We start from the raw sequence: 22,404 nt of genomic DNA, 5'->3' as shown, positions 1-22,404 counted from the left end.
CAGGAACGCGCTGCCTGCCGTGCTTCGGGAGAAGTTTGCTGCCTGGCTGGCGGCAAGCTGCGCGGCTCAGGAGCGGAACCCGCTCCGCGCACTTGCTCCGCGCCCTGCCTCGTCCCCGCAAGGCAGCGCGTTAGCCCGCTCTCCTATCCACACCGTCGCGGCTGGGCTTGGCCTGGTGCAGACCGACGTTGCTGCAAAAACGAGGACGGCCGCGGAGGGGCGTGGCGAGGCGGCGAGGGGCGTGTCCTCATTAGCATGCGCGGCGCGGGGCGCGCTGGGTAGCGCGGGCGGCTCGCCCTGAGCAGGGCGCGGCGCGGCGGCGGGCCCGTATATAGGGCGGCGCGGCGCGCTGGTGCCGTCCGGGGGAAGCTCACCGCCGAGGTCACGCACCGGGTGCGCGTCACCCCCCCGCGCCTCGGGGAAGGTCTGAGCGAGGGGCCGCGGCGGCCCCAGCAGGGCCCCGCCCGCGCGGGCGGGTGAGCCACCAGCAAGGGGGGGCGCCGCGGCGGCCGGCCCGGGCAGGAGAAGCCGCGGGTGGGCGGCGTGGCGCGACCGGCCCGCCCCGGCGGATGCTCATGGCCCCGCGGCGCTGTGAGACAGACTCACGGCCGGCATGCTGAGTCCAATGGTGTGAGGTGGGGCACCGCCCCACAACCCAATTCAGACTACTCTCCCCCGGACACCTTTTCCCGTCCTCCAGAATGGAAGTAAAAACGTTTTCAGTGTCACTTTTCCTCCTGCTTTCCTTACACCAACACTTGGGGCTCACAGCTTTCCTTACACCTTTCCTTCTCCCTCTGCTTTCCTCACACCTTTCCTATTCCTTTCTTCTCCTCCTGCTTTCCTCACACCTTTCCTATTCCTTCCTTCTCCTCCTGCTTTCCTCACACCTTTCCTTTTCCTTCCTTCTCCTCCTGCTTTCCTCACACCTTTCCTTTTCCTTCCTTCTCCTCCTGCTTTCCTCACACCTTTCCTATTCCGTCCTTCTCCTCCTGCTTTCCTTACACTGACAATTGGGGCTCACTAAGCCCTTCAAGGGCCTTCCCTTTCCCCCACCCCATACTCCCATTTAGCAGCATGCCACGGCTTAGCAATACAAAATACAACACGCATCTCCAGGGTGTCTTCTCCTGGCCAAACTTGTATTTTTCCACCAAAAAAAAAAAAAAAAAAAAAGTTTTGAGGAAAAACTACCACAGCACAGGGACAAGGAAGGGGGCGATGCCTTGCACAATGCAAGGAGGGCAGGAGGCTTCTCCAGACGCTAACACAGGCAGGCCGGGCTCCTCGCAATCCCATCTCCAGCACAGCAAGGTTCCTCCGCTGGCTGCTCTTCGTGATGATGACGGTGGTGCCACAGGGTCGCCGCTAGCCCCAATCACAGCAGGTGGGGGTAGCGGCGCTGGGACAGTGGCCGGGGCTGGCGGGGCCTGGCAGCAGCGAGCTGGGAAGGGCAGAAACACCCTGAGAAGGTGGGACAGCCCTGCAGCATGCCCCCAGACTGCCAGCTGGCTCCTTGTCGGCTGCCACACGCTGCATGGTGCCAGCCCGTCAGCAGCAGCCCAGGAGGACACTCTCACCTGAGGGACCTGGATGGGGTTGAAGAGCGGGATGGCCCCCGCTGGTGTGACAGGCAGGCGGCTGCTGGGGCCCCATGGAGGCTCCTGGAAGAGCAGACAGAAACTGAGCAGCCACCCTCGCTTTTGGAGTGGACTCCCCACATACGTATTGCTCTGCCCCACACATTAAGGGCTCCCCACCAGAATATCCTCAGGAAGGATGTCTCCCGTCCTGCCCCAGAGCAGAGGGAACCAGCCCCAGGACCCATGTCCTTGGCATGGATCCTCCGAGGGGCGATCAGCTGTGAACAAAGACCAAGGCGCTTCCCTCACCTCACGGTTAGGCTGTGGTTGGGTGTCTGTTAAAACTACCAAGTTCATCTTCATGAATTGTGTACAAATGTAGCAACTTTAAGGCCTTCTTCCCCTTGGCAAATTTGCATGAAATAGGCTGACAGTTTTGAAGACATTATGGGGAAAGAGAAGCGGTTCTGCTTATGATTTTGTTCTGAGAAACGAGGGCAGAAGGGCAAAGACACCCCAAAGTACAGACACACACATCAAGCCCGTGTTCTCCTCACCTGCTCTTCAGCCTCAGGCAAGGCTCCCTGTTCCCTGCCATCCAGGCCCCACGAGCCTTCTGTTTCAACAGACACTGGGGTGACAACAACGATATCGGCATCATGTTTCATTCATTCCAGGATGTGCAACCCTTAAAATACAAAGGAGCAGCTTCTAAAAGGCCGAGCATGGGCGGAAGAGAGGTGCTCTTTGCCACATTTACCTGGGTTTCCAGAGGAAGGGCTGGACATGGTAGGAGAGGGGCTCCAAGCACTCAGAGCTGAAGGGCTGGTCCTGGCCTCCAGAAGAGGAGAGGCTGGGGGCGATGGCGAAGACCGTTCCTGAGGAGGGAACCACAACCACTGGTTATCTCTCGTATGAAGAGAGGCTGAGCGAGCTGGGCCTGTTTTCTCTGGAGAAGAGGCGGCTCAGAGGGGATATGATTAATATGTATAAGTTCAGGAAGGGAGAATGCAGGGAGGAAGGGGACAGGCTGTTCTCACTGGTGGCCAGCGATAGGACGAGGGGTAATGGCCACAAGCTGAAACACAAGAAGTTCCGTCTCCAGGTGAGGAGGAACTTCTTTACTGTTAGGGTGACAGAGCAGTGGAACAGGCTGCCCAGGGAGGTTGTGGAGTCTCCTACTCTGGAGGTCTTCAAAACCCGCCTGGATGCCACCCTGTGCCACATGCTGTAGGTGTGCCTGCTTGAGCAGGAAGGTTGGACTAGATGATCTGTAGAGGTCCCTTCCAACCTTAAATATTCTGAAATTCTGAAAAACCACTGGTTTAACGACCCTGCCTTTAAAGGTTGAAAGGGAAGAGCTCCACACTGAGGAGTTGGGTCTGTCCCAGTCCTGATGAGGATCTCCCCTGTCCATGGCAATCCAAGCGCTGAACCCACACAAGGTAAGGGTATCTATGAGGTAGCAAGCGACCCCACGTGACAAACCTAAGCTACCTGAAAAGCTCAATAGTAGGTAAGTGGCTGGGTACCAGGCCCACTGGTAGAATGCAGTGCTGGGGCCACCTGGGCTAGCTGTATGTACCCCTTGATTCCTTGTCTCTTACTGTTATGGGAATAATGTTCCCAGATCTCCTGTTATGGGACTGTAGGACATTCTGAATGAGGAGGAGACCTCCTTGCCTCTAAAAGCAACAATCAATCCTGGCCACAGAGACACGATGTGTGTGTCTCGAGAAGGATAGGGCCAGGATTAGGGAGAGCTGCATTTGGTTGCTCCCCTATCTCTGCTGTATTTCTAATTAAAGAAGTTATTCTTCACTTCAGCTCCTAAAAACTACTGGAGCATTGCCATTTGCTGCTAACAGCTGCTGCTTTCCACTTCAGCGGAGGGCAAGCGATCCCTGTAGAGTTTGCTGAGCACTTGGAGAACCTTCCAGATCAAAGATGCTTTATAAATGCACAATTATTATTAATAAAGAATTCTCTTCCAGGCTGCAAGGGTTCCCCAGTCTCCTTTGTCAATCCATGCCCGTGCAGGGCAGCGCAGCAGGCCCGCTACAGAAGTGAGAGTGTGTCCTATGGTCACGGCTGAGTCACGTATGCGAGAAGGGAGATAGAGCAGGAGAAGGCAGCGTTTCGGTAACCCTTTCCTTAGGTGTCCCCCGGGGTATCGCCCTGGCATGGGGCAGCCTTCGTTAGCTCTCTTGTTACCTGAGATTTCGGCGTGTCGGACGTGGCTTGGGAGGGCTTCGACCGGAACCAGCCAAACCACCTGAATCCCGAGCTCTGGGAATACAGGATTGCATAGTCAAAAAGAAAGCAGTAGAACAGTGATAAATTAGAGATCCCATAACCCACTGGATCCTGCAGCCAGCCTCACTTCTGCCTCCTGAGCCCCAGGCACAGTGGAGAGGAGAGCAAGTGCCCGTCCACGCTAGCGTGGGGGATCTCTCCGCTCCAGCACCTCCACGGTAGAGCACCCAGGGCAGGGAGTTCCGCACTATAGCGGGCATAACCACGGCCCCTGGGAGCTGGCACACCACTTTGCGTGGGGCACAGCTGAACAGCAGCGCTCAGGGCAGCGTTGGGTGGTTACATGGGGTAGGCCAGGTGCAGAGGCAAAACGGGAGCATTTAGGCAAGCTCGAAGCCCTCATCTTTACAGCAGCTGCACGTTGCTCACCTTAACCTCATCTGGCTTCTCCTCCTCCTCTGATGACTGCTCCTCAGTGACATCCTCAGACACGCTTTCCAAGGAAGGCTGAATGTCCTCTTCCAGGGAGATAGTAGAGCTCTCCGAGACTGTCCGGGCCCTTGCACTTAACCCTGGCTGGTGTCAGAGATAAGGATTAAAACGAAGCAGACAGAAGACCAGGCAGAGGAGGATTTGCAGAAAGGCAGTGGCAGTCAAGCTAATGGGGGCCAGCCCCCTCCAGAACCCGAGCTCTCTGGAAAGGTTTGAGCCTTTGAGCAAGTCAAGCACATGGAATAAGATAAAGCAATGAGAGTCCTCCACTCTGCCCGGACCACTAAGCAATATCTACCCTCTCTGGGCAAGCCACTTGCATCCTTGTCCACCTCACCTGCTCTCCTGCAGCAGTCTGCGGTACCCCAAAGGGAAGTGGGGGGTCCTGAGGCTTCCTGGCATCTCCTAAAGAGCAGAGAGAAGGGCACAGTCAGGATTCATTGCTGGGAGCAACCTTCCCACAAGCAAGTATTTTTGCATCTCCTGGAGGTATTTATAATGTTGCCATCATTACGGAATCCAGGCAGCAACTCAGCTGGCTTCTGTACTGCGAGACGCTTCAGCTCACATTAGAGGCCAAATCAATCTAGGCACATGTCGACACGCTCTGCAAGAAGCCCCATGTGCAGCCAGAAACCGGTCTGGTTCTCAGGAAAAGGCAGACCCACATGGCAGTCTGCTGCTTTTCCAAAACAAGGAAAAAACACCAACATCAGGAGCTGCCTCTTTCCCCTCTATTCCTTACACAGCTGAAACAGGCCATGTACCCCTAAGCAACCTACCTTCTGTGTCACGTCACTACCCGCGAGCAAGGCTACATGGCCCAGAGTCTTCCCACACGCATGCAAAAATCCAGGCCTGTACCTGGGGCACCACGAAGGCAGAAAGCCAGAAGGTTGCACCAATACCTCCCAAACCAAAACGTGGTTTGTGCTGTTGAATTTGAGGCTGCTCTTCCCACCCAGGAGGGAAGCAGTACAGCTGCCAAACCTAGAGTTTCTTGTTGCTTGCTGTTTTGGACAAGGTTTTGTAAAAATTAAGAATCACTGACCCAGGGTGGCCAGTCCTGGTGGGAAGTGGTTTGCATACCACTTCCCACATACCAGTGCCAGTAGAAAGTGTTGTTCAAAATGAAGCATATGCCTCAGGAGACCAGACATGCAGGGATTCCTCACAGGCAGTGACTCTTCCCCCGGGGGAGACACCAAACAATTGTTACGAACAGAGTACAGGCACTTTTGTAGAAATACATGGAAGAAAAGGTGTTTTTCAGACCTATCTATTCCTATGAATGCCAAAGGAGCCCCTAACATGGCCCCAGCATGTACCTAGACCTACTGTCATAGGAATGCTCCCGGCAGGCTGCTTTGAACCAAATACACATTTTTTGAACCATACACAAATACATTTCGCTGACACCATCCTTGTCTGTTCCATGCAGGCGCAAACGCACCCTGGCTCCCTACCGAATCCTCCTCCTGCGTGTTAACGCGAGCTCCCGTGGAGCCACCCGCTTACCCGGCGGCGGGGAAGGATCGCGGCAGAGCTCCCCTGGCGGGGCAGGCGCGGGCGGGCCGAGCGCTGCCGCCTGCTGCGCGGGCCCGGCGTGGAGCGGCAGCGATGCCGCCACGTGGGTCGGTGCGGCCGCCGGGGCAGGCGCCGGGGGCCCCGGCTCCTCCTGCGGGCCTGTTCCCCGCCGCGGCACCGGGGTGCTCTGCTGGTGCCGCTGGTCGTGCTGGTAGTCCTTGTTCTGCGCCAGCTCAGGGCCGAATTCTCCATCTGGAAAACAGACCTCAGGAATTTACTGCAGTATTTACAATTTTACTGCACCGCTGCGTAGAATTTTCTTTTTCCATTACACATAAACAGGAGGTGAGGAAAATCCCAGGGGAACGCGTGTGGGTGAGGGAGGAGGTACGGCACAGCTTGATAGCAAGGACCTTTCGGATGCTTCAAGGAAGATGGGTTGTGAAAGGTGGGGAGGATCTCTCGGGAACATGCCTGAGGTTGCAAACAAGGACTTAGAGCAGGAATATTATGGAAGCTACGAGACCAAAAGAGAAAGCAACATGTGCCTAGCAGTTCAAAGCATCCCAGAGCCTCCAGCCTTTCCTTTCACTCCTACCCCATGCCCTGAGCAGGAAAGAGAATTCTCTGATTTTGAGGAGCATCTGTTAAGCTCTATCCTTCATTCCTGCTCCATAGGAATGCACACTGCTGAGTTTCTTGCTTTAGGTGGATTTGTTCTGTTTTTCTAATTTGAAAGACAGGTTAGGAAAGCAGTAAGGGTTTGTTTTATTCAGCAAATGCTGTAGCTGGCATTAGAGGCAGCGCAGCACGCTGCTGTCTGTCCCAAGCAGGGCTGCACAGCAGCTTCTCCTGACTGCCTGTTCCAGCCGGGGGCTGGCCTCTGCTCCGCGCACACGAGTTTCTGCCCTGCTGCTGACAGGAGCCTTCAGCCAGGAGCCAGACACGGCACGTCTGAATTGCTCTGGGGATCGACTCCGGGGCATCACTGCCATCCTGCTATGAGTTAGCTTCAACTATTGCCTTTTCACCTGTAAACCACTCCCATAAATTCCTGGAGATGCTCCTGCAGTGTCAGGGAGAAGCCACGAGGAAAAGGAGGAGGAAAGAGAGAGCCCATGAGGAAAAGGATGGACAGAGCTGCCAGACTCCGGAGCTGCTGCACTTATTTCTGCCGCCTGACAAGTCCATCCAGGAAGCACGTACAGATGCCGAGGAAAGCCAGGGAGAAAGCCTACTGCTTGGAGAACAAGGATGGAGAGGAAGACTCCCACCACCGCACTGGTCCCATGCTGGTCACTGTAAGGACCTTTTCCGTTTCCCCACTGATCCCCACAAACTGAATTTGTACTAGAGTGGTCAGGATAGAGCAAGGCCCTTCAGAGTTAATCCCAGAGCACACAAGCCCTTCAGATGAGAGATTAAAAGTCTAGGATGTCCAGTGTGGCTGGTGACTGAACAGCCTTCCCGACGAGTGAAGGCACCAAACGTGAGGAAAGCAGGTGAGCTGCTGGTGAGCAGGTACACGTGGAGCCATCCCGACCTCTGAGAGAGGCCTTCCTCCACACGTGTTTTTTTTTTCAGTGCTTAACCCTGACAGAAGCAGAAGGCAATCAGAATTGAAGATGCTTTTTACCGTCTGAGAGAGTTCTTGAAGAGGGATTTGGCAGCATCAGGGAAAGCTGATAGGAAGAAACAGCTCAGAGAAGTTTGTCACGTTTTATCCTGTCTGCATCAGCCTTCACACTCCACCACCAGTGCTGGCCTTTCTGCCTCCGCTCCTCTGCTACATGGTGCCAGGAAACGGGGCAGGAGCAGACAGCAAGGAGCAAAGGGCTACCCCAGGGCCAGCCTACTGACAGAGGAAGCCATCAAGCAAAGCTGGTGAGTCAAAGGCTCCTCGATTTCTCTACAGGCCTATCCACTGATGTGTTGTCCAGAGGGAAAGTCCTCTAGTGTCTACGTTGAAGTCATCCCAGGATGCCTACATCCTTCCCCTTGACGTCTCAGCCAAAGACTATGGCACGGATGTGGTCCTGGATGGCTCAGCAACAGGAGGACCTCAGGGTCCCAGAGAGACAGAACAAAGATGAACCTGACATGGGGGGAGAAAAGGTCTATGCTGGCCCTTAATCAATATGCATGCTGAATTATGGCATGCAGAAGGACAAGTTCTTTCCTGAATCTTTCAGTCTATGAGCAAATATAAAATCCTATTAGTTCAGCTCCAATTTGTGTCCTCGGAGGACTGTCTAGGAATGAGGCCATCTCCCCCGAGGCTCCCTGGAGCTGGAGGCTTGGCAAGGAGACACTGGCTTTGTCCAGCTGGCTGCCTGCCAGACCAGCACTGTGACCCCCCTTCTGCTTCCGTGGGGCCCACAGAGACTCCTGAAGCTGCATTAATTAGACCCAATTACTCAAGCAGACTTTGTTCCTCCATAGAGAGCGAGCGAGCCTAACTGGACTGAGCATCCCCTGCTACCTCCTGCACATCTTGGCTGATTGCCCTTACTCACCAAGCTTCCAGGACACGCCAGGGTTTTGAAGAGGAGAAAGGAGAACTAGCCAGTTCCCTGTCACCAATGTCCTGCCATTCCTCCTCTAACCAAGACTGGGTTGCTCTAGCTTTGTTCCCTTCCCCTTTTCCCAGCAGAAGGAAACCAATGAGTAATATCTTTTCTTAGAAGAATGGGAGGGGAAGGACTCTGGAGACAGGTCTTTGAGGAGAAGGAAGGACGTGCAGGCCATAGGAGACCATACTAGAAGGCTTCCTGGCATGGCTCTGGGACAGGAATCCCAGCCACCTTGGGACAGGAATCTGCGTGCAGTGCGCAGCCCGTCCCCGGCTGACCGCTCACCAGGCGAACACGTCTCAGTGGCAATCACGCTGCATGGGTTTGGGGCTTTTTCTTGTGTTTTAGAGAGATGCAAGGGACAGCGAACGGCTGTTGAGAAACACCAGCTGGCTCTGAAGAGCTGATCACGTAGACACCAAGGCTTGGGATCAGCCTCCCTCAGGGGGCTGGCAACATAACTGCACATGCTGTGCGTGTGGAGAAGCCCTTCCAGGGACATACAGTGCACTGCTCCACTCCATCTTTACCTGTGGCTGATCTGCTGGCCTTGGAAAGCTCTGGCTCATCTGATGCCAGCTCAGGAGGGACATCCTCTTCCATCTGCAAGAAGAGAAAGGTGACAGACAAAACAGAAGGGAAACTGGGCAGCAGGAGGAAAGCCGGGCAACACAGGAAGGCAAGCCCAACTAAAGCAAGCACAAAGCCAGGGCAAAGGAGATCCGCGTGCTGGCAAGCTCGCCGTGCGGCTCCTCCACTGGCTGTAGGGGCCCGAGCGGCCAGAAGAGCCCCACCGAGCGCCAGCATCTCGGCCACCCCCAGGACAGCGGGAGCGCGTGGCAGGCTGCCCAGGAGCCTGGACACTGCCCGCAGCGATAAACGGAGCAGGCTGCTCGAGACCAGAGCAGCGCGGGAAGCGCGGAGCCGCGCGGAGCCGCGGGCTCTGCTGGCGCCAGCACAACCACAGCTCATGCTCAGCAAGACAAACGAGACTGTGGCGTGATCACCGCTGTGCGGAGCACGCAGGACAGGACGCCAAAGAGAGAGAGAAAGGCTGGCAAGAACAAAAGCACATGTGAAACGTGCATGGAATGTGTCAACGTGAGCCCCAGATTTGGTAAAAACCACGGCCTTTGACCCGTGATACTCGTCCTCCCATTTAGGATGGAGGAGGAGGAAGATCCCCTCCAGACAAACTACAGAACGGAGCGGTCCCTTACAGCTGCGCTGCGCAGCATGTGCAGCCAAAGCTCCGCTCGCGCTCACCTCCCGCTCCCAGCACTGGGCTCGGAGCGCTGCCAGCCAGTCGGGCTCCAGGCTCTGCTCCTGATCCGGCATCTCCAGCAGTAGCGGGTCGGAGAACTTCAGCCGCTCAGCCAGCTGCACAGTCAGGAAGCAGGGGAAAAAATGGGGTCTTAACTCACTTAACATGACTCCCTAATGCTTTAAAATAAGCATTAGCATCATTAACAACAAAAAGTAGCAGAAGAGTGGGAGAGACATTCTGAGATTACCTGATTTCTCTGCCTACTCTGCAAAGATATCACATATGTCCACATCAGCCCTTACAGCTGTTTAACTGGTAATTATGAATCCCCACAGATAAGATTTCACAGCCTCCCAGAGCTGCCCTGATGCTTAATGTCCTTAGAGTTAGAGAGTTTTTCATAATATCCAAGTGAAATTCTTGCTGCAAATTAACCCTCTTGCTCCTGCAGTAGGTGGGGGAACAGTCGGACACCAAATCCCTTAAAAACATCCTTCTACATATTAGCAGGCTGTTATCACAACCCCCATCTATCTCCTTCCTCCCCTAGGATATTTTCCTGGGCACACATAACCCCAAGGCCTCCAGCGGTCACTCTTTCCTCGATCTCTTATCATCCTCGCTCTTCTCTTCTGCACTTCTTCCAACCTGGCACGTTCCCTGAGCGCAGAAGCCCAAGAGGGGCACAGTGACCTAGCCAAGACCCTGCAGGGCCCAAGCACAAGGGGTTATCACCTCCTTGTCTCACACGTGCTACTCTCCCGCTTTGAGCCCAGAATAACTTGGAGTTTTGGGGGTTTTTTTTAACAGTATCCTGTTGTGGTGCTGCTTTGTATTTCTTCCATGTTCCGCTATCTCCCCCAGGTCCTTCTCTGCAGTACTGCTAGTGTGTGCTGAATTTCTCCTACAAGAGAAGGGTCTGCATCCCTGACTGCAGCCGTCTAAAAGACATGGGGCTCCATCTACAGAAAACAGAGAGGGAGAAGGAGATAACCTGTCCCACCCGTCTTAAGGTGGGACGAGTGGCTCTCTGGAGAACCACGGCTCCCAAGTCACTATGGTGACAGTCTGGCCAGATTGCTTAGATGAGGACCCACGTTTATGACAGCTGGCATGAGGGGAGATGACTGTCACCCAGAACACTTGGTTGATGTCAGCCCACTTCTTGGGATTTGCCATGTTGGCTGTTCCTTCTTATCCACGGTGTTTAAAAGAACATTGTCTAAACAGCCTAAAATGAAATCCCCGCCTCCAGGAGGTTACAGTGAGACAAGACCAGCACAGCCGGTCCCCAAACTGGGACAAGAACCAGCTGATAGGAGCTGGGACTGCTTCTCCTGCAGTGACTGAGCCGGGGCCAGGAGGCTGCGCTACTCCAATCTGGTGGACATCACCAGATCTCTTTGGAAACACACATGTGTTCATTCAAAATCAATGGCAGGAAAGAGGAAATTATAAGCATGATTACTCCTAAACGGGGGGAATGTTTAATCCAAAAGCTAATATGCACTTTGATCTAATATTAATGAACCTACACCTGGTTGTATATCGTCCCCAGCTTCAAAAGAGGGGAAGTCTTAATCAAACACTAATGTGTATAATAATTTGTAACACACTCTAAAACATCAAAGACAAGAGTGTCTATGAGTGCACCAGTTTTTCAGATGAAAGTGTTTTCTCCCCGGAGAAGCATTATGCCCAGCAGAACTGCGGATCTGAGAGGCTGTTGGAGTAAATGGGCTTCCACGAAGGGGCCGGGGGCTGCGAGCACAGCCCAGCGTTGCGTAACGCCGAGTTTCAGGCTGGACAACGGGGCTGTTTTTGCAGCCTAGGGGAGCACAGGCACCCACGCCACAAACGTGGGACATGCTCACTGCCACCCTGACAGCACCCTGGCACGTCAGTGCCATGCCGGGATGAGGTACTGCAGAGGAAGGGCCATGCAGCTCCTAGGTTTATAGCGTCTTCAATCCGTGCCATTTATAAATGCAAAAACCAACAAAACAAACAAAAAACAAAACAAAACAAAAAAAGAAAGAGGAAAAAAAAATCCTTTGCCTCCGCAGCCCTTTTGTCCAGCAGCAAAATTCCCTTCTTTTCCCCCACAGCAGGCTGGGGCAGTCTGAAACTCCTCACACGCCTCAGCAAGTGGCTGGCGGTGCCCCAGGGAGGCCACGGGGCATCACTCACGCGCAGCCTGACGTGTCTCACCTCCAGCAGCTGTCTGGTGAGTGCGGGGTGCCTGCCAGGTCCCTGCTCCAGCAGCACCGTGGCAATCTTCTCGCAGTAGTGCAAGGCCTGGGCTGGCAGCCCGTAGTCCGCCAGGCGAGAGGCGTAGATGAGCTTGTACACCTTGCGGAGGGCAAGAGAAGCTGTCATAGGGTTGGAAGCTGAGTGAGGAGGAGCCCGTGAGCTCATGTCATGGGGCTAAGAGAGCCCATTAAGCTCTCTTAGGAGCAAGAGAGCACCTTAGTGTGGCTCAAACTACCCTGTATCACAGGTCCTACCACCAACAGGTCATGCTAGATTGGACACCTCCTCTCTCCAGCAGCCCGGCTGTGCTGCCCGTAGCACCAGGCCTGCGCTGTGCCAGCAGATCAGCATCGGGGACGGGCTCCAGCCACAATTTTCATTTATCTACCCAATATGTGCAGTGCCCAAGGCGGCAGCAGCTGGGTGCTTATTTACAATACGAAAAGCCTATCAATTACACTGGACTATTAGAGAACAGGAGGGGAGCTAGACCCAGGCTGAACAGAGCAAACCCAGATGGCACCAAGCCCCACAAGCTGCCCTGGCTCGGGCTCCCATAAGCTGTGCTCAGAAGGGGATGTGAAAGCCCTGCCTTGGAGAAACCCACGCTGAGCCCGGCCAGCAGAGCCGCTCCTGCGGCCAAGTGAGGGAAAAGCCTCCAAAGGCATCGGAGAGCAGCCCTGCTCCAGCGGGAGCTCCTGCCACTCGCTTCCGGGGGAATGGAAGGACAGGGATTTCTTAGGGAAGGTCTGAGTTGTCACTGGCCACACTTGCAAGTCTCTGCTACCTGGAAGGGAAGAAGGAAGGCTCCGGGTTGTCGTAGCTGCTGGCAGTACTCAAAGATTTCCATGCGCTGGATAACCTCTGTCCTGGCAAACTGGGCAAACGCCTGACTGAAAAGGAGAAGGAAGAAAGGGCAGTTCAGGGGGCAGAGCAGAGATGTCCCTTCAAGACAGCCTGGTACGCAGGTCTGCTCCTCCCCTCCACTGCTGACCTGGAGAAGCTGCAGAGGCCCAGAGCAAAATCACATCCGCAGCAATAAAATCCCATGATTTGTACTCTCCAGAATTTTACTTTTCCCTTGGCAGAGGGGAAATGTGGCATCTGAGGCCAAAGCTTAAACAAGCACAAGAGAGCAAGAACCTGCAATATTCCCGTGCTTGCTGGGAATTCAAAGCAATAGTGAGCAGAAAGATATTTTCTTCCTCAAATTAGGTTTTTGTTAATGAGACTCCAATTTTTTGGAAGCTGCCAGCCCATTTTGCGGAATGATTTGAAATCACAGGGCGAGGAAGAAGGCAGGAGATAACTGAAAAGCATCTGGAAGTGCCCACAGGGCATTGCCTGCCCGCGTTTGCTCACCGGTGACTGCTGCCCAGCAAAGCCATGCGATTCGCCTTCTCTCCAAAGTAACCAAAAGGAATATCTGCCATCAGGTAGCAGAAGTGAGCTGCTTCTGTTAATCCCCTGCCAGCTGAATGGGGAAGGAGAGACGAAAAAAGCAATGTTAGCCCTCAGAGGCAGACCTCTGTGCAGCCAGTGTTGCTCTGAAGACAACCAAGCTCATATAAAATACAACTAATCAAATAGTCCTTTTTTTTTTCTCTCTGTCCATTCAGACCCCTAAATCTCCCTTCTCCTCACACCTTTTTTCTTCTTTTTTTTTTTTTTTTCAGATTGCTCTTTTCTGTGCTTACGGGGTGGTCTGGCTGAGTGTTAGGAACAGGACAACTCTACCAAGGTGCATCTCCACGTTCCCTTCTCTGGGCAGATGTCACTGGCCTGAAACCCGCTAAGGTTCTCCACCACCAGTGCCCAAACAGGAAAGCCTCGGTCCCCACGGCCACGTGTGCCACCTGTGCTCCATCACCAGAGCAGCACGTGAAGAATGATGTCCTCTCCCTTGGAAAGGAGCACACGGGAGCAGGGAAAGGAAGAGCAGAGCTGCGAGTCTGCCTCCCAATGAGGCCTGGGCTCACCCAAAGTGTCTCCCGTGGTGACGATGGCACGGCGGTTCAGCTCTGCATCTCCGACCTTGTTGGACAGCATCACAGCCAGGTGGGGCCTCCAGTCTCCCCACTTGGCATCCCCACAGCACTGCGAGGGAGACAAGGAAGGAGACAAAGCGGAGCTGAGCCCAACAGCCCCGGCTGCAGCAAAAGGGTCTCCGTGCCACACGGTCCCTGTGACATTCTTCTCACAGTGTCTTCTTGCACCATGTGGCACAGGTGTCACAGTGTGAAAGTATACGAGCATCACAGCACGAGGATAGAAATCTCTCCAGCCAAAAGCAAACCAGAACGCACTGCTAGGGGAAGGAAATGCTCATTCCTACCTGAACTGCCTGGGGAATCCTTCCAGACATGAGCTGGAAGAAGGTCTGTAGTGGGTCATTGACAGCCAGCGTGCTGGTGAACCTGCAAGGAGGCAGCAGAGATGGTCACTGCGCCGCGAGCGCAGCACGAGAGCCCAAACTCGCCATCACATCCCACGTGGTTGAGCACATCTCGGAAACGCCCTGGGAACGGCAGCTCCTGCGAGCTTTAACTCACTAGCGAAGCCAAGGCAGAAAGGAAAGGCAAACCCCACAAGACTGGTGATCCATCACCTCCAGAGAGTGCAAAAGGACACTGCTGGATAACCACCTTAAAAGGATACTGGTTTACAAGACACTTCCTGCTTAACTGCCCCAGAAAGGATCAGCCCAAAGAAATTGTCCATGTGGGCAGTTCACTGGGAAACCTTTTGCTAGCTGAGGTGCTGTGGTCCAGCCTGGGCTATCCCAGCTATCCCCTGTCCCAGCTGCTGGTTTTGCTGATCTTGTTGATCTCTGCAACTACAGCGAAGCAGAGGATCACAGCAAATCCATGCCACGTCTCCAGACAACAGCTTTACTTTTGCCTTTTTTCCTGCCTGGCAGGAAGCCTGAAAGATTTGGACCCATCTGTACGGATTATCCCTCCCCATTCTGGCCAGTAGAAAAAAATAACACCAGACAGAAAGAATCTGATGGCAATTGCTGCTCTTTCTGGGGTGCACCAGGGCTGAGGGCATCTGAGAGGCTATGTGCTCTCAGACATTAGGCCCAGAGAGGCTTCACAGACATCACACCTTGCTTTTACCTCTCCAGCTTACCCAGTGAGCACCCAGCTGTAGGTCCGAGGGTCCATCTTGCTGGAGAGGAAGAGGGCATGGCCCCACAAATGGTTTCTCATGGCCCAGTCCAGAGCTTCCTGCAGCCAACATGAGAAAGAAAAGGCCTTTGTGCTATTTCCACCCCCCCGCCGCCCTCTGCTATGAGGGGAACATCTGCTCATTCATCTCAGATCTCAGACTGTCTCCGTAGCCCTTTTGCTGCAGTGTCCCTTTCTGGGAGAGGTTTCCCTGGGGCATCTCTAGCCCCCAAAATAGCGGGGCCATGTGAGGAATTAACTGATTTTCTGGGGTCTCTGCTCATTCCCTCTGCAGGCTTGGGACTTATAAAAGCACTGGTGATTACCCTGGGTTTCCCCAAATCACTCAAAACCAACCAAAAAAAAAAAAAAAAAAAAGGAAACAAAACAAAAAAACAGCAGCAGGGCATCACGAGTCCCATCAGAGTTCCCTAAAGTGGGTAACTTACATTTAAACAATGTTCTACAAACTCATCATTGAGACAAAAAAGGCACTTCTTGACTTCCCTCCCCTTTAAAACCTTGCTGAAAAGGCCAAAGCGGCTTATAAAGAATCATTCCCACGTTTTAGATCCCCCTCACCACTTACTTTCTTTCTGCCGTAGTAGAGGAGCTTGGTGAACTTCTCAACTGTCTGTGCCAGTGTCTCCACGATGGGAGGGACCTCCCCTGTAAGGAGGTCCACCGCCCCAGGTCCACATGTGCGCCACTCCTCGTCTGACGGGTTGGTGGCACTAGCTGCAGGGTTTTGCCTCTTGTACTTCTCCAGACGCTTGCAGTCTTGCATCAAAAGCTCGGCTGTGTCTGAGCCCACCATGGACTGCACAAGGGAGGGGAGGAACAAGGCACTTGGGGACTGTCCTTTGAGCAATGACTAAAAACATTTCTAGTCCAGCATCCATCCTGAGGTGATGACATCTGTCATCAGGAGCAGCACCCACCCACTCCTGCTCCAACTGCCTCTGGGTATGGAAATCACAAGCTCTCATCCTTCTCCTAGCAGGTGTCCCCAGCAAGACTAACCTCAGTCCCCAGCATGCAGCCTCTGAGGGCAAAGGAGTCAACACAAGCAGTGTGACCTTCACAGGACTACCTAGGCTGAATATACCCACACGTTTCTGACAAGCAGACCTCATTAGATTGGGTACGTTTCATTGGATTTATCTCTTAATCTCCTTCTAGGCATAAGCGCTTGCTCTGAAATGCAGATGGCACCAATCCCCTTCAGAGCAGAGCTGCCCTTCCACTGGGAGACTGGTATTTCGCAAGCATGGAAAGCAACACAAGTGAACACTTTTCTTCAAGTGCTGTGGGCAGTACCGAAGTGGTTGATGGCACTGTGGCAATACATTTAAGAAACCCTTCCCCAAAGTAGCAACTTTCTCAAGAGGCACAGAAGTAGCATATAGATGACCTGGCTCCGAAGATTAGAAGGGTCATCCCCTTCCTCTGGACACCTACCCCATTCTGCTGGCAGAGGAGGACTAGGAGTTTCCAGAGAAGAGCTGAATCTCTGCCTCTCTGTGTTGAAAGATCACAGCTCGTGGCTATCTTGTGCCGGCAAAATGTCATCACATCCACCTTGTGCAGGTCCTCCCTTCATCATCAAAGAAAAGGATCAAATGAAACCCAAGCAAATGTGAGCTTGGACACCATTAAGAATGAAGGGGTTCCCAATTTTGCTGACAAGCACCCCAAAGATTCAAAGAAGAGATGGAGGAGGGAGGATCTTCAATGGCCCCTACCCACATGGTCAAATATATGTCAATGACCACCCACTACATTGGGGGCGCTCAGCTCAAAAATGCAAAAAAAGGTTGATGATTATTATAACTTTTTGCAGATGTCCATGTTTTAAGGATGTAGATGACACGTCAATCTTTCTCTGCCCTCCTGACAATATTTTCATCCAACCATCTGCAAGGAACCTTGGTTCTGCTTAGCAGCAGAGCTATTATAGCCATTACTGTCCAAGGCTGTAAGAGCAGATGTGCATCAAGGCAGCATCTTCTATTTAACTGATATAGTGGCAGGGAGAATGACATGTCTGTGGCCACATAAATCCTCCTGGTTTTGTGCAGACTGAACAGAATTGCCCTGCACCTTGCAGTGCAAAATTATGCAACTGGAAAGCTGTAGGATAAAAGGAAGACAAGCAGGGAGCAAGGAGGGAGACACCAATCTTGATTCCATCACATTATTTGGACTCCAGCAAAGTCCCCTTTGGCAGAATTGCTAGCCTCCAGGTTCTCAGATTTCTACCCAACTTCTGAGCTTGCTCAAATCTTTTGCTGAGTACAGTTTTCCTTCTGCATACTCCTGCTTTGATTATGAGCACAAGCCATTCATACGATTTACTGGTATAACCAATATATTGTATTCGTATAATTGCACTGGTTTAATATACTGTTTGTGCACACGCACACACACACACCCCCCAATAGCCTACACTCCAAAACAACCTACATTTCAGAAGAGAGGACAGGCTCCCAACACGAACCCATATCTACCCTTTGCAATGCCCTTATCTCCCCAAACCGCGGGGACTCTCAAGTCTGTCCTGGGCTCGTCTCTTGGCTCTCCAGAGCCAGCTCCCCTGGACTTCAGCCCAGGCTCCTCAGAAGGGACACTGCCCGGGATCCCGTGAGGGAGATGTACCTAGCCAGAGGCCCTGGGAAGGCTTGTAGCTCCTCTTGCTCTTTGGTGTCATGAAGGATCCCCTGGAAAGCAAGAGCAAACTCAGCAGCTGGACTGCTGCAGCAGGCAGGCCAGGAGGAATGCACGCGTGCGTTCCCCGAGGCAGAAGAGTGGCTCTCAGCGAGGGGGGAGGCTGTGGTTTCAGGGGCTGCGGCGTACCTCCAAGCTGTGCAGCTCCACGGGAGCTAGCTGCCCCGCGGCAGCAGAGTGTGGACACGCCAGCACCAGCTGCCCTCCGGCGCTGAAGCACACCGGCGTGTGCGGCAGCGGGAACTTCTGGGGTGCCGGCGGGACTGGCGCGGATGCCGAAGCCCTCCCTGCATGACACAGTGAGTCCTCTTGCTTGGGCCCCTCACCGCCTCTGCTACGAATGACGCAGCTGAGGCCCAGCCTGCCCTGCCTTGCACAGCCCACGACTGCCTGGGACTGTCCACACAAGGACAGTCCCCTAAAGCACATGGCAAGTGTGTGGCACCTCCCTGCACCCACCAGGCTAGGAGGAGCCCTGCAGCTGCACACCAGGTTCTCAGACATGCCTTGCACCCACACACTCAAGAAAGGGTGCCTGCACTCCAAGACCTGCGCTCTAGAATGGCTGCAGTTGGCCATTGAGCAATGAGATAATAAATTTCAAGGTCAGGAGACACTGGGCATCCACTCAGGCCCTGTTAGCACTAGGGCCCCATCTCATCTCATCTCTCACCTGCTGGCACTGGGCTCCAAGTCCCCAGGGACCCTGGGTCATAGTGGTCAGCGTCATCGCGGATGTACTGGCTGAGCTCATAGCCACTGGAGCTGAGCCCTGACTCACGGTACTGCAGGAGAAGGCTGGGCTTGCTGGAGGCAGCAGGCTGTGCAGAAAGAGGAAAGCAGGAGAAAAAGCTCAATTTCAGGGAAACAGGCCCAAATGAGTCATCTGCCCTGATCAAGTGAGGTAGCAGGTGTTGAATAGTCCAGCACAGCACAGGCCGGCCCCATCTGACCACTTCAAGCACGTTAGCACCTTGGACTCATCAGAGCACATACTCTGGTTAATACCAATGGCTCTCAAAATACTTAGCGGCCAATCCAGCCCAATAGTTCCTCTAGATCTATCACAGGGTCCCCAAGACAGCCTCTACATGGGAATCACTAAAAGCATTGCCTAGGAGCAAAACTACCCTAAGAGCTGCTCTGATTTGATCTCTTCATCTGCTCTTTAGCAAAACATAGCAATGGGGACACAAGTATGAAGGATCGGGCCTTCATAACACGTGACAGCCATTCCCTTCCTTGGACAGAGGTCACCACCATGCAAGAGGGACGCAGGAGAAAGCAGACATCACTTGAGAAGAAAAGCAAGCCACCAAGTCAGGCTTTCTGTCCAATGCTTAGCACTGTGCAGGACAGACATGCAGCCAGATGTCTAGAGGAGTGACAGTCCAACGGATGGAGATCATATAACTACTAATAACCCACGGTAACAGTTCCCAGGCCACTACAAAGCCTCCAAGAGGCCTGGGTGCAACCTCCTCCATGCCCTGCCCCACGTGAGGTTACCTCGTGAGCATGGCTGCTGCCCTCCCCGGAGGAGCTGCCGAAGGAGTCGTCCCCTGCCCGTTCCTGCCGGGAGCCCCAGCGGTGGCTCTGCTCCAGGGAGTCACCAGGCTCTGATCTGCAAAGGGAAGCAAAGGAAGGAGCTGGCCAAGGTGTTGGGACCAGCTGCAGACTTCACTGAGGCTCTTCCCCACGTCTGCCCGCAGTGGAGCCTGCGCTGCTGACTCCACCTAGGGCATCTCCAACGCTGCTCACATGGGACAGTGGAGCCATCATGACCTGAGAGGTGACAAAACTGCCTCCTAGGTGGTCCAGCCCCCCGGTGCAGCCCCTTACCTGTCCTGTGCTGGGGACGGCGTTACCAGGTTGGGGTGGTAACCCCGGTAGTAGTGCTGGTCTCGGTAACCGGTACCATAAGACGGTCCCTGTCTCAAATCTACAGAGAGAATGAAGATTCAGTCCTGCTCCTCCCAAGCAACAAGCCCTAATGAAGTTACAGAAGAGCAACGAGTCAGACAATTTGCCACGCACACCCCATTTGCTTCCAAATTAGCCTGGTGACTTAGAAAATTATGATAAAGCCATGTATGTTGGCAGACAGCACGGACATCCTTTCCTCTTTTTTCCCATTTTCTTTAGTCCAGGAATTCCATAAACACAGTAAAAGTTAGACCCTCTTATCTCTGATCAGTGAGATCAACACGATTGAGCTCAGCCCACAAGCAGGAATGACCCACTTTTTTAGTCAGCTAGATGAGGATTACGTGTTCCCAAGGTTCATCTAGCTCATTCTTGGGACTCCAAATGGAAACTCAAGGCAAGGCTACACCATGAGAATGATCCGTGACCTGGGAGCCTGGACTGGAGAAAGCCCCTTGCGATGGTTCACAGCAAGCCCTCATGGCACAACAGCCAGAATAACGCATCCCAGAACATGCAACATCCATCTCTTCCCCCGGCAGCAGCAAGCTGGTGTGACAGTCACGCAACACTGATACAGCGTGCTTAACTTGGCACAGGACCCCTCCAACGGCTGGACTGGTCAGACACCTCGGTTCCCGGGCCACGGGAGAGGCCATACCTCTGTCCCTCTGCCAGGCTGCCGGCTGCCCTTGGTAGCTCCAATAAGCATAGTCATCACCATAGCCGGGGGCTGCGTAGTTCCAGCGGGGGTCTTCATATCCTTGCCTGAAACATAGTATATGTAGCCAAGAAAGAAAGAAAACTGCATCAGGGTTAAACTCATGACAGACATCTCACGTCCAGCAGAGATACCCAGCAGAAAGACCTACTCCAATCCTCCAAGTGTCACAATTCACACCCCCCAGGGCACAGTTATGGTCCCCAGGGCAAGGGGTGAGCTCTGGGAACACATCCAGGGGGAGATTTGCTGGTCAGATGGGCATCTTTGAAGGCAGAGGACACAGGACACAGAGCAAAGCGCAGATCCGGCAAGAAACACAAGGAGGAGAGGGAGAGCAGAGGCGGCAGATTTGGTCCCACTCCCATCTCATCCCTAGAGACCTGGGCTCTGCAGTTTCAGAAGCCGTCCAGTTTCAGATGCTGGGAAGCTCTGCTCAGTCACCGCCGGTACTGAGCGGTTAGAGGGATGGATGCCTCACGGATGCTTTAGGAGAGGCCTCCAAAAAGCACCTTTCCTGCCACTGTATCTGCTGTATCTGAGGCCACTGTATCTGCTGCAAACCTCAGCACCGGTCTCCTCCTGTGCTGGAGCTCAGCCAGCATATAAGCTGTCCACCCAACACACGTGCACCTTAACCCTTCACAATTTACACAGTAATTCAGTTAGTCCTGCGCAATGCCTAGCCTTCCTGGCCAAGCAATTCACAACCTCAGCAGAAAACCTCGTGTTATCCGTGCACTTCTCACAGCTCTCAGAGGGCAATAACTCAGGCAAATCAACCCAGATTTGCTGGAGTATTCAGAGGTTTCTCCTTACTGAGAGACAGCCTCGGTCCCACATTTTATCCTTCCCCCCCACGCTGTCTCAGCAGCTGAACTTGCAAGCTTCTTTTGATCCCTATATCATCCGTTTATGCTTTTATTGTTCACCTTGCACTTACCAAAAAAAGAAATCTCTAATGAAACTTCAAGCCACCTTGGGACGGGGAAGTTGAGGTGTGGCAGTAACCGAGCGGTGAGCAGGTATCACCTTCCTGGTGAGCAGGTACCCCCTTCCCGAGCCCGCAGCCGTCCCCAGTGTCCCCGTGAGGTTACAAGGAGGGACGCAGAGGTAGGCGCGGGCCTGGCTCAGCGTTAGGCCGGTCTTACCTGGAGAAGGGCCTGCCAGGGTAGGCGCTGGCGTGGCGCTCGGCCCGGCGCTGCTCGCCGTCACGCTGCGGGTCCCGGGGCCGCGACGGCCATGGCGGCGCCCGGGCATCCATCACAGCCCAGCCCGGCGCGGCGGCTCGACCCGCCGGGTGTTGTGACCCCGAGCAGCGCTTGCGCCCTGCCGGGGAGATCACAGCGGGTTTGGTCAGCAACCCCAAGCGGCCTCCACAGCAGGCGGCAAAACCATCCCGTTTCACCCATGGCCCAGGGAGCGGCACGGGGAGAGCGTCAAGCAGCGCCAGGAGCGCTGCCCTCCGAGCAAGTACAGCGTCCAAAGCAGGGAGAAGCGGAGCAGGGTCCGCCCAAGCCGCGAGCCCGGAGACCCAGGGGGAACGCGGAGCTGCTGGGGCCACTGGTTTGAAAGCCAAGCTGCTTCTCAGCGGTGGCACCTGGGTCTCTGCACTGCTGTGCGCAGCCCTCAGCATCTGCTGCAGACCAGGCGGCTCCCACCGATGGTCAGCACAATTTTGGGAGCCTGATATTTGGCCACGCACCTTCTCGGGAGAGGCCCTCGCCGCCGTCCGCCTGCCGCTCCCGTGGCCAAAGTCCTGCTGCCACGGGGGCCCCGCGCGGGGCAAAGGGCGGCCCGCTCCTCCAGCGGGGCTGCCGGCGCCGCGGCCGCGTTCACAGCTCTGGGGAAAGGGCGAGACGGACCCGCGGGCAAAGGCCCTTCGCCGAGAGGCTCCCGCCTGCCC

General features: G+C 54.3%; 1 protein-coding gene across 1 annotated transcript; it reads right to left on the bottom strand.

Annotated features, from left to right (window-relative positions):
• Positions 1 to 1,183: 1,183 nt before the first annotated feature.
• Positions 1,184 to 21,762, bottom strand: LOC112947707 (protein transport protein Sec16B-like). The gene is made up of 25 exons (XM_026039844.1): positions 21,650 to 21,762; positions 20,439 to 20,545; positions 19,694 to 19,793; positions 19,361 to 19,475; positions 18,525 to 18,672; positions 17,981 to 18,138; positions 17,783 to 17,844; positions 16,586 to 16,721; positions 15,714 to 15,944; positions 15,087 to 15,184; positions 14,287 to 14,368; positions 13,931 to 14,048; positions 13,314 to 13,425; positions 12,739 to 12,844; positions 11,910 to 12,050; positions 9,698 to 9,811; positions 8,962 to 9,034; positions 5,850 to 6,110; positions 4,669 to 4,736; positions 4,269 to 4,415; positions 3,798 to 3,872; positions 2,338 to 2,461; positions 2,141 to 2,214; positions 1,581 to 1,664; positions 1,184 to 1,444 (listed from the first exon to the last, which is right to left on the bottom strand). Exons 1-25 carry the CDS (start codon positions 21,760 to 21,762, stop codon positions 1,379 to 1,381), a joined length of 2,913 nt encoding a protein of 970 aa, XP_025895629.1. The 3' UTR covers positions 1,184 to 1,378.
• Between the last annotated feature and the right edge of the window lie 642 nt (positions 21,763 to 22,404).

The sequence above is a fragment of the Nothoprocta perdicaria genome, unplaced genomic scaffold, assembly GCF_003342845.1.
Source record: "Nothoprocta perdicaria isolate Ctin4 unplaced genomic scaffold, notPer1 scaffold_243, whole genome shotgun sequence".
Classification (NCBI taxonomy): Eukaryota; Metazoa; Chordata; class Aves; order Tinamiformes; family Tinamidae; genus Nothoprocta; species Nothoprocta perdicaria.
Note: the sequence above shows the minus strand (reverse complement) of the source record. Positions and strands in the feature narration are given on the sequence as shown.

Excerpts from the sequence above, each read along its gene's own strand:
- LOC112947707 (XM_026039844.1), bottom strand. The coding sequence starts at position 21,762 with ATGGATGCCCGGGCGCCGCCATGGCCGTCGCGGCCCCGGGACCCGCAG. Across the intron at positions 20,546-21,649 it reads CCTGGCAGGCCCTTCTCCAG|GCAAGGATATGAAGACCCCC; the intron begins GTAAGACCGGCC and ends ACTATGTTTCAG. Across the intron at positions 18,673-19,360 it reads GCAGCAGCCATGCTCACGAG|CCTGCTGCCTCCAGCAAGCC; the intron begins GTAACCTCACGT and ends CTTTCTGCACAG.